General features: G+C 53.9%; 3 protein-coding genes across 6 annotated transcripts; 1 reads left to right on the top strand and 2 right to left on the bottom strand.

The window, feature by feature from the left end:
• Nucleotides 1–1,760, bottom strand: H310_11823 (hypothetical protein). The gene has a single exon (XM_008878610.1). It carries the CDS (start codon nt 1,712–1,714, stop codon nt 614–616), a length of 1,101 nt encoding a protein of 366 aa, XP_008876832.1. The 5' UTR covers nt 1,715–1,760; the 3' UTR covers nt 1–613.
• Nucleotides 1,761–2,485: 725 nt separating this feature from the next.
• Nucleotides 2,486–2,961, bottom strand: H310_11822. 2 transcript variants are annotated; one of them, XM_008878609.1, is made up of 3 exons: nt 2,946–2,961; nt 2,789–2,886; nt 2,486–2,737 (listed from the first exon to the last, which is right to left on the bottom strand). In XM_008878609.1, exons 1-3 carry the CDS (start codon nt 2,950–2,952, stop codon nt 2,636–2,638), a joined length of 207 nt encoding a protein of 68 aa, XP_008876831.1. In that variant the 5' UTR covers nt 2,953–2,961; the 3' UTR covers nt 2,486–2,635. The 2 variants fall into 2 exon arrangements, with proteins under 2 accessions (XP_008876831.1, XP_008876830.1); XM_008878608.1 differs by having other exon boundaries at nt 2,789–2,961.
• A 243-nt stretch (nt 2,962–3,204) lies between these two features.
• H310_11821 (hypothetical protein) lies at nt 3,205–12,934 on the top strand. Of its 3 annotated transcripts, XM_008878607.1 has the most exons (9): nt 3,205–3,533; nt 3,584–3,694; nt 3,748–3,879; nt 3,921–9,969; nt 10,009–11,744; nt 11,796–11,891; nt 11,939–12,142; nt 12,190–12,336; nt 12,387–12,934. In XM_008878607.1, exons 1-9 carry the CDS (start codon nt 3,390–3,392, stop codon nt 12,744–12,746), a joined length of 8,979 nt encoding a protein of 2,992 aa, XP_008876829.1. In that variant the 5' UTR covers nt 3,205–3,389; the 3' UTR covers nt 12,747–12,934. The 3 variants fall into 3 exon arrangements, with proteins under 3 accessions (XP_008876829.1, XP_008876828.1, XP_008876827.1); XM_008878606.1 differs by having other exon boundaries at nt 3,921–11,744; XM_008878605.1 differs by having other exon boundaries at nt 10,009–12,142.
• The last annotated feature ends 86 nt before the right edge of the window (nt 12,935–13,020 follow it).

Genomic DNA, 13,020 nt, shown 5'->3' with positions numbered 1-13,020 from the left:
GGCCGCGCAAGGTAGTTCTCGGCCGCCGGACAGCCGTTGTCCGACGGCAAGCCTTGTGTGGCGCGATGCACTTGAACGAGGCGCGTCGTGTACGAGCTTCGAGGGCACCCGCAGACGAGGCACACGACCTGTCGTGCAACCGGCGGACAGACTGGTGAGAGCGCCGTCGCGTGCGACTGGTCTCTGGCGTCCGAGACCCATCAATCTCAGCGGGCCGCGCGCAGCTCGAACGCCATTGTTGCAATTGTCGCGATGAAGGTCGTCGCTCTCGCTGCTCTGGGTGCTGCCGTTGTGAGTGGCCAGCAACCCACGCTCCGCGCTGCCGAGACCACGACGGCGTCCGTGCCAGCCGACGAATCCAAGGTGGCGCTGTCCCACGACGACGGGCACGACAAATGGGGCGGTGCGGACGACAACGGGCACGACAAGTGGGGCGGTGGGGACGACGACGGACACCGTCAGGTCGGACGAGGCGTGTACGGGGGTGGTCGCGAGGGTCTGGGTGGCGCCAGCTCGTATGGAGGATACGACGAAGGATTTGACGGCGGCACATATTTCTTCTTGTTGTTTTGTCTAGTCGGCAACATCTTGCATGTATTTACACTTATACTGTTTACAAAAGCGGATGCATGCCGTGATAAATACCGTTGTTTTGAATGAACTCCATCACGTCTCGATGGTTTTGCTTGAAGGCTTCCGCGACTCCGTTGATCGTACACCCCTCGTTGCGGTGGACATGGAGCCACTGAAACACTTTCAAGTTGCCCGCGCCTGCCGCCCAGTCCATTGCTTTCGTCGTACACCCTTCACGTCGATTGCGATGCAGCCACTCAATCACGTGGAGGTGGCCATTCTGCGCCGCATAGTCCATCGCCTTGGTCGTGCATCCTTCCTTTCGGTGGGACGACAACCATTTGACCACGTGCAGGTGTCCGTTCTTGGCGGCAAAGTCCATCGCTTTCGTCGTGCATCCTTCGCGTCGCTCGCTATGAAGGAACTGCACCACATCGAGATGGCCGTTTCCCGCGGCCGAGTCCATGGCGTCGACTGTGCAGGACTTGCGGTGCTTGTGCAGCCACACCACGATGTCCAAGTGGCCGCTAAAGGCAGCTGAATTCATCGCTTCCGACGAACACACACCCCGTCGATTCGCATGGAGCCACTGAATCAAATGAAGGTGGCCCCGAAGCGCGGCAAAGTCTATCGCACGCCTTGTGGAACCCTCCGATCGGTTAGCATGGAGGTACTTGACGACGTCGAGGTGGCCAGCGCCAGCGGCGTAGTCCATCGCGTCAGTCGTGCACCCAGGCTTGTTGTTTTCGTGGCACCATCGAACGATGTGGAGGTGTCCGTTGGCGCTGGCTTCGCTGAAGATGTACGAGTTGTATTTGAGGAATTTTTCGCGTTGTTGGAGGATGTATAGGTGTCCGGCGCGAGCGGCCATGATCGCGTTCGTCCAGTTTTTCAGTCTCACGCCCGGGCAAAACTCCATTATGCTTTCAAACAGATTCTCGTCGCACAGGACGGACGAGAAGAGACACCCGAAAGCTTGCGGCGGCGGGCCAGCATCTGTCCGCCGACGGGTAGCCGACGGCGATGACACGAGCATGTTTTCCACGATCATGCGGGGATGCGGAGACTCCATCTTGTCTTCGTCGACGGTAGTTCGTATCCGGAGCCTCTTCTCCAGCGGCATCTTGGGCGTGACGATCATTCAAGGCGGCGGGCGGCACCGGGTCTGCCCAATGTGGAAGGTTGAGGAATCAGCCCCACCTTACTCTCTACGCCGGTAACATGCAGAATCGAAGTTTCATTTTACTTCGATTCTACTTTAACGTGTTAAACGTGTTTCCATGCAGCCAATCCCAGCGCCCGAATGCAACTGGATGTTATTGCCTTCATGGGGTCAAAATACATTCTTCCTACCGTGATGAGTAAGCCACGTGACGGTTGGATGCCTTGAAAGAGTGATCTGTTCAACGAAGCAAACGAAATATTCTGGCGTCAGTGGAAATGGGTTAATCCTGATCGCGGCAAACGTGAGCAGCGTACCACCACTTTTCACAAATCGTACGTACAGACTGCGAGGTGGTGGTGAAACCAACTTTCTATACTTGCAACGTAGTAAGTACTACCACACTCTAATAGTAGTACTAATGGGAATTGGGATTCCACATATTGACAACGGTATGGGACTGCCGTCATTTGCGATATTACGGTGGTTCTTCGAACTTCTGTTGGCGAATATACGCCAAAACATTATTGAATTTAATAGTACTAGTAGTTTGGTCAAGGATCTCTTGAATTTACAAGGAACTAGCAAAAGTGTGCATAAAATATTCACGCCTAATATTTTGAAAAGAGGTGCGGGCTCGATGTATTTGCTCGACGACATATTATTACGCTCCACGGTATACAAATTCCAAGATAGCTCGATCTGTAATTCGAGGAACAGCTCCATCATGCACAAATTGGGAAAGCAGTATGTGGCATGGTTTGTCGGGCTCGATTAGCAAGGACAACAGATATTTATTCATGGGATGGCGAGGACGGGATTGGGCACACGGGTCGTGAAGAGTGTAAGTGGAGGCAACACTGCCGTTGAATGGTGTGTCGAAACTTAGGCGCTTTGTGATCACGGAGAGGGTCTTGATGGACGGTATGCCTGCACGCGCTTTTGGTAGCCACACCAAACGTTGCTTGCGTACTCCATGTCGGCGTAGTACTTTTCATTTTGCTACGCAGCGATGCATGACACAGGAACGATCATCATCCACGACAGAGATACCTCGAGCTGTGTGTTGATCTCTTTGATCACATCATTCAGACGACCAACCGATCCTGTGATGCGTTGTAGGAGGGCTTTGTGCTTCTCTTCGTATGGGTCTAGCACACACGATGACATGAGGTTCCTGCGTACAAGTGCTCCTCGATGAGCAGCTCACTCTTCATCGATTCTGCGCACAATTCAAATGGTCCATATCCGGATACCTTCAACTCATCCGGAGACTGCGCGCCAAACTCTTGCATGCAAAGTTCTCGCGATGAATGATAGAGGAAGCGCAGTACAGGCTGCGTACTGGAAGACAGGTCTCGGCGGCAGGTTTGCTCAGTTCTACCATCGGCGGGGACGTGAATGGACAAGGGACGCATGTGAACGGAATTTGTCTTTACCTAGAAGTGCCAACATCAAGTGTCGTGTCAGCCGACGAAGGTGCAGCGTGAACAGTTGGGGCGATCCTGCGTCGCACTTGACGACGTTGAATGCATCCGCGGCATCTAAGACCTATCATGACGCATCGAACCACAGCGTCAACTGGGGTTTCCTTGCACCTTGCGACAGTTTCGTTCCCTGTGGTCGTTGGTTTCGCGGCGACTGCATCTAAGCGATGAACAACGTGGACAACGAACACGATGCAGAAATCCAGCACTTGCTTCGCGAAATGCACAACATGTCGACAAGGAAGAACGCTGCTCCACACCATGGACCTTTCAACGGTCCTCTGCATGGCAAGGCATCGTCTTCAGTGCTGGTATGCGATCTCATCGTGCCAGAACACAATCCATTATCCCTTACGAATAGAAGAAGAAATCCAGCAGCACCGTCAACACTTACATGTATGGCAAATCTACGCACCTCACCCACAAGGGTTCATCGTCCGCTGCTGCCGTCCTCGATCTTCCGCGAAGTCATGTTCGTGCCCAATATCTCCACATGGTCCGCCCTCAGTGTAAAGTCGACGATAGGGCAACTTGAGCTTTGTCCAGCAGCTACAAGTCAAGTACAACCAAGCAAAACATGCCCTAGAGATCCAGGAAGCCCAATGCGCAGATCTCCAAGAAACCATCTCGGATTTGATCAATACCAAGTCTCAACACGTACAAGTACTTGTGTAAAATACGTGTTGAAGGCGTCCTAGGCTTTTCAAGTGTCTACACTGGAAGCTACCATCGAGACGCAAGGCAGAGAGATCCGCACACTTCGGGACCACGTACAGGACCTATACACGGTCCAGCAAACATTACGAGCGGAGTCGCTTCAGAAAGACATCCAACTACAGCAGCGCCATTCATCTGTCACTCCCGCTCCCAACGACGACTGTCACTCTTGCGTCTGTCACTCGAACGCTCCGTCGATTGCGTGGTCCAATCATCCCGACGGTGGAGGAGTTGTCCTCAACACGTTACCCAATGCCCCAGTGGACTCGATTCAAGTCGTCCAGAATCTTCGTATGGAGCTTGATGGTCTCGAAACTCAAGTCGCGAGCCAATCGGCAGAACTTGTCCGCGTACAAGCAGCCCTGGATGAAGCTGTCGAGCGCAACCAGGTTGTTGAAGACACGATGCGACAGTGGACTGCTCATCTATTGGTGCGAGATACCAATAATCAAACCGCAGACGTCGAAGAGGAGAACCTGAATGGACTGGAGCTTCTCCATGCCCTAAATGAGGCCATCACGCACCAAATGTCTCAACGCAACACAGAGCTGGACCCCAACAACAGACTACAACGAGGTCGTCGCAACGCCATGTTGGTCCATCCCAACCACCCCACAACGGAGGAAGATCCATCAGGCGATGTGGGGGTCGATCACGATGACGAACGCGGAGCGATGCCTAAATGGCTGGTTGATGCTCTTGCGACCGTCGAGGATACAATGGACGAAGCAACGCATGCACTCGACATGGAAGTGCTCCAAAGCGAACTGGCGTCGCTACGGCGGTCGCTTCAGCAGAAAGACGACGAACTGGATGCGTTTGAGTTATTAATGGACTCAATGCAAGGCCAGGTGGGAGCACTCGCCACCCGTCGCGAGCTCTCCCAAGATGGGCAAGGATTGGCCGTCCCAGGGCACTCCACAATGGTGGAAGCACTGCTACACACCATTTACATCAGCAACGATGAGCCACAAGCTGAAAACGATGGCGACGACGATACAGATGACGGATTGCCTGAGGAAAGTCCTGACCTAAGGCATGACACCATGCCATCTGAACTGTCGGTGCAAGGTGTGGCGGCAATCGACAATGATGCCGGGGACTGTTGCAAAGCTCTGTCGCTGTATACGGACGAGCTACCCGTTAACCATCCCGCTCTGAGTTCGTTCCATGCAAGCCCCGAGGAAACTGAGTGTTTGGACGAGATCACACCTCTTGTCGACGAGCTTGCGGTCCAACCGGCAGAGATCGGTCAGTCACGTGCAAGTTTTGCTGCCTACCTCGCTCGCGTGCAGTCTTTGCTGGATAATGTCATCGCTGTCTTGCAAACGACCAACTGCAGCGACGATGACCACCATACTGTCAATGACGTGGACGTCTATGAGCAGCTCGTGCGATCAGCAGAAAATCTCCTCATCCATGCCACGACACACAGCCAGCTATGTGAATCACTCCAAGACAAAGTGACAGACCAGCGTATTGAAATGCAAATGCAATATGAGCAAGTGCACCATCTCCACGAGGAAGTCGACGCTCTCAAGTTGCAGTCCGCGGAAGCAATGAGGGCAGTCGAGAGCGAACTAAGTCGTCGCGTGGAAGAACTAGGCTCCTTGAACGCGACGAGTATTGCAAAGGACGGCGAAATCAAGTCGTTGGAAAGCCAGTTGACCACGGCTTCCTGCGCATTGGAAACTATGCGCCACGACTTGGCACTTACCCAGACGCAAAGTATTGCTGTCCGGCACGAGATGAACAAGTTACAAGCCCAGCACAGGCTGCAACAGTGCACTACGACATGCTACTTGGAGCACTTTTATTTGCAATTGCAAGCTGAAATGGCTACTCTCCATGCTGCCATCACCGGTGATGAGGCTGTCATTGATCAGAGCCAACATGACCATGGCGCTCCTGGCAATGACTTGGAACCTGCCGCTTCAATGCATTTGCCCACAACTGAATCCACCTCTGGCATCGAACAGATGCAAGACTATCAGGCGGCGATGTTTGAAACGTTCACTACCTTCAAGACGAAGGTTGTTGAACAAGTGCACAATCTCCATCGCGAAGTCAAAATGCTGCGGAGACAATTATTACATAGCAATGAGGCAGCCGCAAGCAGTGTCCGGCGTGAAAACGAGACACGAGAGATTATTCGTGTACAAGAGCGCTTGAATGCACAGGCAGACGACGCGAAGATTGCCATGTTGCGCGCACGCGAAGTCGAAATTGACGAGCTGCGATCGCACCTTGATACGGTGAAGGCTAACCTCAATTCCTGTCGAAGCTTCACGGCGCTGATCGAAGAAGAATTAGCCACGTGCAAAGCTATGAATCGAGAGTTGAACGAGAGCATGGTACAACTACGAGGCGTGGTTGACACCCTGGACGAAAAATTTGTCGCCCAGTGGATTGCCACTCCAAACCAGCCTTCAAGAGTATTCCGAACACTGAAGCACGGCGAAGGGACTTGCCAAGCCTCTATAACGCAAGAACTTGACCAACTGGAAGGTGACCACCAAGCCCACCTCAATCAGCTTGTCACCAGGCACACACACTACACCGACGAATTGCATGTCCAACATGCGATGGACCGCTTGTTGTTGATGTGCGAGAGCCACATGAGGCACTCGGACGTTGAAAACGAAGTGATTTCGTGGAAGCGTCAAATCAACGTGATGAAGTCAAAAGAATTACGCATGCGAGACGAGCTGAAGAGGTGCCAAGGCGACTTGGCGCTCGCCATAAAAGAAATGACCACACTCCGAGTAGATGTCACTACCCACGAACAACATATCATGACCTTGATGGGTGAAAACGAACGGCTTCGGCGGAAGTTGGACGCAACTTTGATGGAGATCCAAGATCTTGAGGTCAAGAACGCGTACGCTACAAATGAATTGGCCGACGTGTCTTTCTTGCTGGCGAAGGAACGAGCAACAATTGATCACCTGAAAGCCGTGGAAGATACGTTGCTGTCGCAACTGGAACACCTTCGACATGAACTTGAACAATGCCAACATGAAAGTACAACATGTAAAGCGCTGTCGGCATCCTCGGTCCGGGATGTGAGTCGTTACATGGATCAGATTGCAGTCCTTGAACGCGATGTGGCCGACAAAAGCGACAAAATCAAGGCTTTGGAAGACAAGTTGTCCACAGAGGCCCACCACTTGGCAACTAGTAGACAGCATTTGTCCTTTCTGGAAACCCAGCACCAAAACCTTCATGCACAGTTGTCGACACAAGAAGCTCAATGCAAAGCGAGGGTGGACAAAATGCACGAGCTGTTCGAATCTGCATGCTTGCGCCTCCAGGCAGAAATGGCGCTCGTGGCATGTTGTGGAGCCGAGATTGGAGACGACAATAGCCCAATAGAATGGGAATCAACGACGCAGACCGCCCTACCTGCTGTCGAATACCCCGTTATGGGCCTTGAACACTGTCAAAACGTTCTGCTCGATACAATTGCGTCGCTCAAGACTTGCGTTCACGAGAAATTCGACAGCTTCCGTCAAGAAATTGTGACTCTGCACAGCCTCCTTCAGGGATCCAACGATACTACCGCAGATACCATTAGGCGATGTGATGAAGACAGGGCAATTCTCCAAGTAGAATTGGCCTCCCTTGTCCAAAACCTCCAAGAATTGACCACCAAGCTGCGCCAACGCGACGCCGAAATAGACAAGCTGCACACGGCCCATGCGATTGAAGTAGCCAACTCAAACACAAACCGAAGCATGACTGCGTTGATCGAGGATGCATTGTCAGTGTCGAAGTCGGACAATCACTCATTGAAGCTGTGCGTGGCGCAGTTGCGACACGAGAATTGTGCTCTTCACGACAAGCTGGCAGCTCAAGTGGCCATCCAATTATCCCACGACGAAAAAATTGGTAGCATCCGGTGTCAGTTGGACGAAGCATTGAGTCAAGCTCGAAAGTCGCAAGAGGAAGCCTGGGACGTCGTAGGTAAGCAAGACCAGATTGCACAACTCCAAGAGGAAATGGCGTCCAAGCAACAGGAAGTCGGGAATTTGCTTTGTACTTTGGCAGCGTCCGAATGGGCTAACGGGGACATTCAGCGGCGCTGGGATGCTGACAAGGCTCAAATGCTTTTAGAAGTAGCCGCGTGTCGGTCCGAATGCCAGCAATTGTCCACATTGCTGGACGAAAAAAGGAGCGAATTTGATGACTTCCTAGCAGACCGATTGGCCAAGGAAGAGACCTTGGTTGAGTCATTGCACGTGGAATTCAATGCTATGCAAGCAACGTACGAAGCTCAAGTCGCCCTCTGGGCAAAGCGATCTCAAGGGCATGAGCGCACAGCCATCCGATTGCAGCACGCACTGTGGGCCATTCAATTGGAGGGAGAGATAGCTGCGTCGGAGAAAGGCAGTCCAACAACAAACCTCAATGCCGTTGAAGACTCAAATCTAGAGACCCCTGGACAAAACAAGGAATCAAAATACTGCAGGAGTCCTCCTGTGTGCCTCCGATCAAGGAATGCAATGTCAGTTGGGCTTGGTAATGACTGGGCTATCCACCAATTGCGCTCCGTTGCCCTGGAAATGGAGCTGCAGAATGATCAGCATGCGATCGAAATGGAAGTTGCACATCAAGATCACGAGAAAGATCGCATATTTTGGCAACAAACCATGGTTCAAAAGCGAGCGCATCACTACAATGCGACACAGCAACTGATGCAGCAACTCGATCTCGCGCAGGCGGTCATTTGTCAGAAGGAAAAGGACATAACTTTATGGATGGACTGCACACTCGCCATGCAAAGCGAAATCCAAGAATTGCGGGTGTCACATGCTCAAGTGGAACTTGACGCTTCGCTCAACATGGCGCGAGCCCAGAACGAAATAGCGGCAGCACGACCCTCAATCGCTATGAGGAAATCAGTGAAGATGACGCACTTCCTCAAGAGTGTCCAGCTGGAAATGGACGAGTTGACTGGCTCGTACCACGCAGTCGTCGAAGAGGTCAGATCCTTAACGTGTCGAAACCAGCAACTCCAATGCGCACTCGACGAGATGTCCAGCGAAAGGTACGCTCTGATGGCCAAGATCAACTGTTTGGTTAGCGAATTTGCCGTACTGCCGTCGTTGCTGGCCAACGAGCGCACCACTGTGGATCGGTTGGTCAAAGTAGAGAACGAGTTGAATGCTGAACTCGATCAACTTCGACAAGACTTCAAGCAATGCCAAGACGAACGTAATAACATCCACCAGTTGCTCAAGGCATCAACTGAGGAGTGGAGCGAGTCGATAGCGGAGGTGAAGGCAACAGTGCGAGCTCAAGACGCCCAAGATCACCAAGAATGTGCCGTCAACTTTGCCCAGTCGACTGCTACCAACGACAAATTGCTGGCAGATCAAATGGCATTGGAACGCGAGTGTCGGCGACTGCGAAAGGACGTGCTCAAGTGGAGGCATGTTGTCCAAAGCACGCAGCTTGAGATGGAGAGCCTCATGGCCACAGCCGACGGCATTGTGATGTCCAGCTCATCTGCAGTTGGACCTTGTTCCAGCAACTCCACACAATCCGCAGTCTTGATCGAACCACCCGAGGAAAAGTCAGTCCGCGACCCAAAAATAGCCACCACTGGCACCATTCCTGCACCGAATGATCTCCAAACGATGATGACCCACGACCTTGAATGGACGTGGCAATTGCACGAGCAAGTTCTGGACGAGCGGACAAAGCAGGTGCATCTCCTGCAGGCGCAACTTGCACACACCACCTCACCCTCGCCGCCAATGTCCCCGTTATCTGCTACTGAGCACAGGATGATCGCACTAAAACAGCGCCTCGACGCTGCCACCGCCGAGAACCACGCGCTATGTAGTCGATTGACCGACCTCACGCTGGACAACCACCGTCTGGTGCATGAACTGACCGCGAACACTCCAGCACAGCATCGAGCAGCTCAGACCATGGAAGCCACCACTCAAACGACAGAAGGAACAGGACTCGGACCGCAGCGTCAACTTGACTCTGTCATGGCCGAGAGCGCAGCGTTGTCCTGTAAGGTGGCCGATCTTACCATGGCTCAACTGCGCGTAGGCATAGTTGAGTCAGCAACAAATCCAACCACGATACGGCCCGACGTCACAATGGTTCACGAATCCAAGGTCGATACGGCAGTATCAAGCTCCACTCAAGCAGCCACCTTTGCACAACCAGCCAACGCCAAGTCAAAAACGTTCAAGGCCAACGATGGCCACTTGGCAGCGTTGCCTGGCGTGGATGAAAACCAAATCGCAAACTCCCGTCGTCATCATTGTAGCGTGGTTGGATTGGCGATCGATCGTCCCACATCTTCGAGAGACGACGGAGCTGCCGTCGAACTCAATTTGCGATTGCACTCGATGCTGTACAATGTCGTTGCGGCCATCCATGCCAACGCCATCCCCGATGAATACCACAACTTGCTGCGCAGCGCCAGCGGTCACGAGCAATTGATAACCTCGGCGAAATATATCCGTGACGAAGTCACGATCCTGCACCGTCAAATTGAAGCACTCCAAGCGCAAGTGGCTGACAAGCAGCATGAGATACAAGTGCAACCGAATCAAGTGCACCATCGACAAGACGAATATGAAGTGCTGCAGGTGCGGTCCGTGGAAGAGCTGACGGCTATCCCAAGCGAAGGCAGTAGTCGCGTGGAAGAACCCGGACACTTGGAGGGGGCGCTCGCAGCCACGGGCTGCGACATCAAGGCGTTGGCGAGCAAGTTGCCAATGGCGTCCCACCCTTTGGAATCAACGCGCCCAGACTTATCCTTGATTCAATTAAAGGTCCGATGCCCCGACTCGGCAATCCAAACAACGGGTGGGACGATGACTCATGTCACCAGCACTCAATCAACTGACAATAAAACGCAACCCCCAGGCGTTCTAACACAGTCGATCATGCAAACGGCAGAGCCCCAAGAGGACATGCACAGTTTGCATCGCCGACTTGGTGCCGCCATGGCCGAGAATTCGGCATTGAGAAGCAAGTTGGCCGACCTTACCAGTGAACTTCATCGCTTGTCCATCGACGCGGCGAGGACACAGCCAGCAATGACGCCAATCGTACCCGTGTATAACACACCCAAGGCATTCATGGCCCAAGGATCAGCGTCGGAAACCGAGTCGGCAATACCAGAGGCCCCCGAGGCAGGTGATGATGGTGCGTGGAACGGGCAAGAGAGTTGTGAAGTCAGGACCTTTACGCTTCCAGTGGACGAAAGCCCTAGCGATGGCGGTAGCCCGTTCACGTGGAGGGATTTGGCCGTTCACGTTCAAATGTTGCTGCGCCATGCCGCCGATGTCGTTGCGACCACGCAAGAGAAACGCCATCGACTCCAACATCGCCTTCGCCGACTTCTTCTCGTAACTCTCCACGATCCACTCGAGTGCGCTGCCCATCTTGATCCCATTGTTGTCGTTGTCCATCGCTTGACGAGCCTTGTGCGAACGCTTGCCTCATTGCTTGAGCCGCCCACGCCCTCCTCCTCGATGGTCAAGACGTCAGCGAGGGAGGCATCGCCGCTTCGTCCGTTCGCCTCGGTTCGTCGCAATCCCAACACTCCCTTCCACATGCCATCCTTGGTGTCGCGAGTGCCTCGCGGCAGTGGCTTCCCTAACTATCCACAGCTCCTCCATCATCACGCCTCGTCCATCGATTCGAACGCGTCGTTTGTCGCGGGGGGCGGCGGCGTCGTCCTGCTCGATCTCGGACGGAGTGAAATCCGCGCAAGTCTCGTTCCTCGGCACGGCCTCGCCGCCGTCTCGCCCCCCATGGTCCGGTTTGCGGTAAACTTCCCCATTGTTGCAACCAAACCCGCTCACGTCACTGTCCCATAGACGATGCGCGACGGTTCCAGCGACGCCGCGGCGCGCAATGTCGCGCGGGCGTTTGAATCGCTCGGACTCTCGGCCACCCACCTCGCCCATGTAAAGGTACGAATGCTTCCATATCCCCGCATGCGATGAAGAACGTGTATCAGGTCGTGCTCCTCCACAAACCATGCCTGGAGCCTGTGCTGAAAGAACACCTCACAACCCTGCTACTCCAAGGCTTCCAGGTCCACGGCATCAACCTCACGACCCATGCGCAAGTGGCGCTTATGGGCTGCCATGCGCACACCGGCCTCGTCGTCGACATTGGCAACAGCGTCACCCATGTCGTGCCAGTGTTTGAGGACATGGTGGTAAGTCACATTGTGATGCTCTCGTTTGGTTGACGCCTTCTCTGCAGCTCGAGCACGCCGTGGTGAAGATAGATGGCGGCGGCAGCAGCGTCGCCAAGCACATCGTGGCACATGTTCGCAAGACGAACCCATCGAAGTGTTTTCAGGCCGTGTCCACGACAGCCTGCGTCGAGGCCGTCGAACGGCGCTTGGCGGTATGCCGCCATTCCGAATCATGCAATCATCGCAATGCGCTCATGGATAGGAAGGGCGACGAGATGCCGACTGGCCGTCGTCATACTGCGACGTGTTCTTTCGTGGCCACGTGGACTTAGCCGCCGCGGTGCGTGTATGCGTCGACAAGTGTGACCCGTTGCTGCACGCCGCCATGTTTGGCAACATCGTGGTCACTGGCGGAGCAGCTTCCCTTTGTGGACTCGCGGAACGTTTGGAACTCGAGGTCCGCCAACTAGCAACAACGACAGGACGGGTGCGTGTGCACGTAGCGGCCAACGTGTTTGTCGGCGCCGCGGCGCATGCGACAACGTTGTCGCCGTACAAGTGGGTCCTCCAACCCGACTTCCGCCTCCATGGCGCACGCATCGTCCACGCCAAGTGTTTCTAACGCTCGCATGGGCGCCCCTTCTCTTCCACCCATCCATCGTCCCCGCCAATCCACATCCTTCGTGCCGCCCCAGTTGGCGCGTTCTGGCGGTTGGCGCCATCGGTCGACCGGTGAAATCTCGAGATTGCACGCACCCGTACGATTCGATTTCCATGTTTTTAAAACGTTCCTACAACTGTCAAGTGATAAAATGCGCATTTGTACCTCTTACGTGGGTTGCCCAGTGGGGAAAGTTTAAAATAGAGTGGAGGCGTGGGCATTTGAAATATGCTTG

This window comes from Aphanomyces invadans, assembly GCF_000520115.1.
Source record: "Aphanomyces invadans strain NJM9701 unplaced genomic scaffold supercont1.34, whole genome shotgun sequence".
Lineage (NCBI taxonomy): Eukaryota > Oomycota > Saprolegniomycetes > Saprolegniales > Verrucalvaceae > Aphanomyces > Aphanomyces invadans.
The sequence above is the reverse complement of the archived record's forward strand: the minus strand, read 5'-3'. Positions and strand labels throughout refer to the sequence as shown.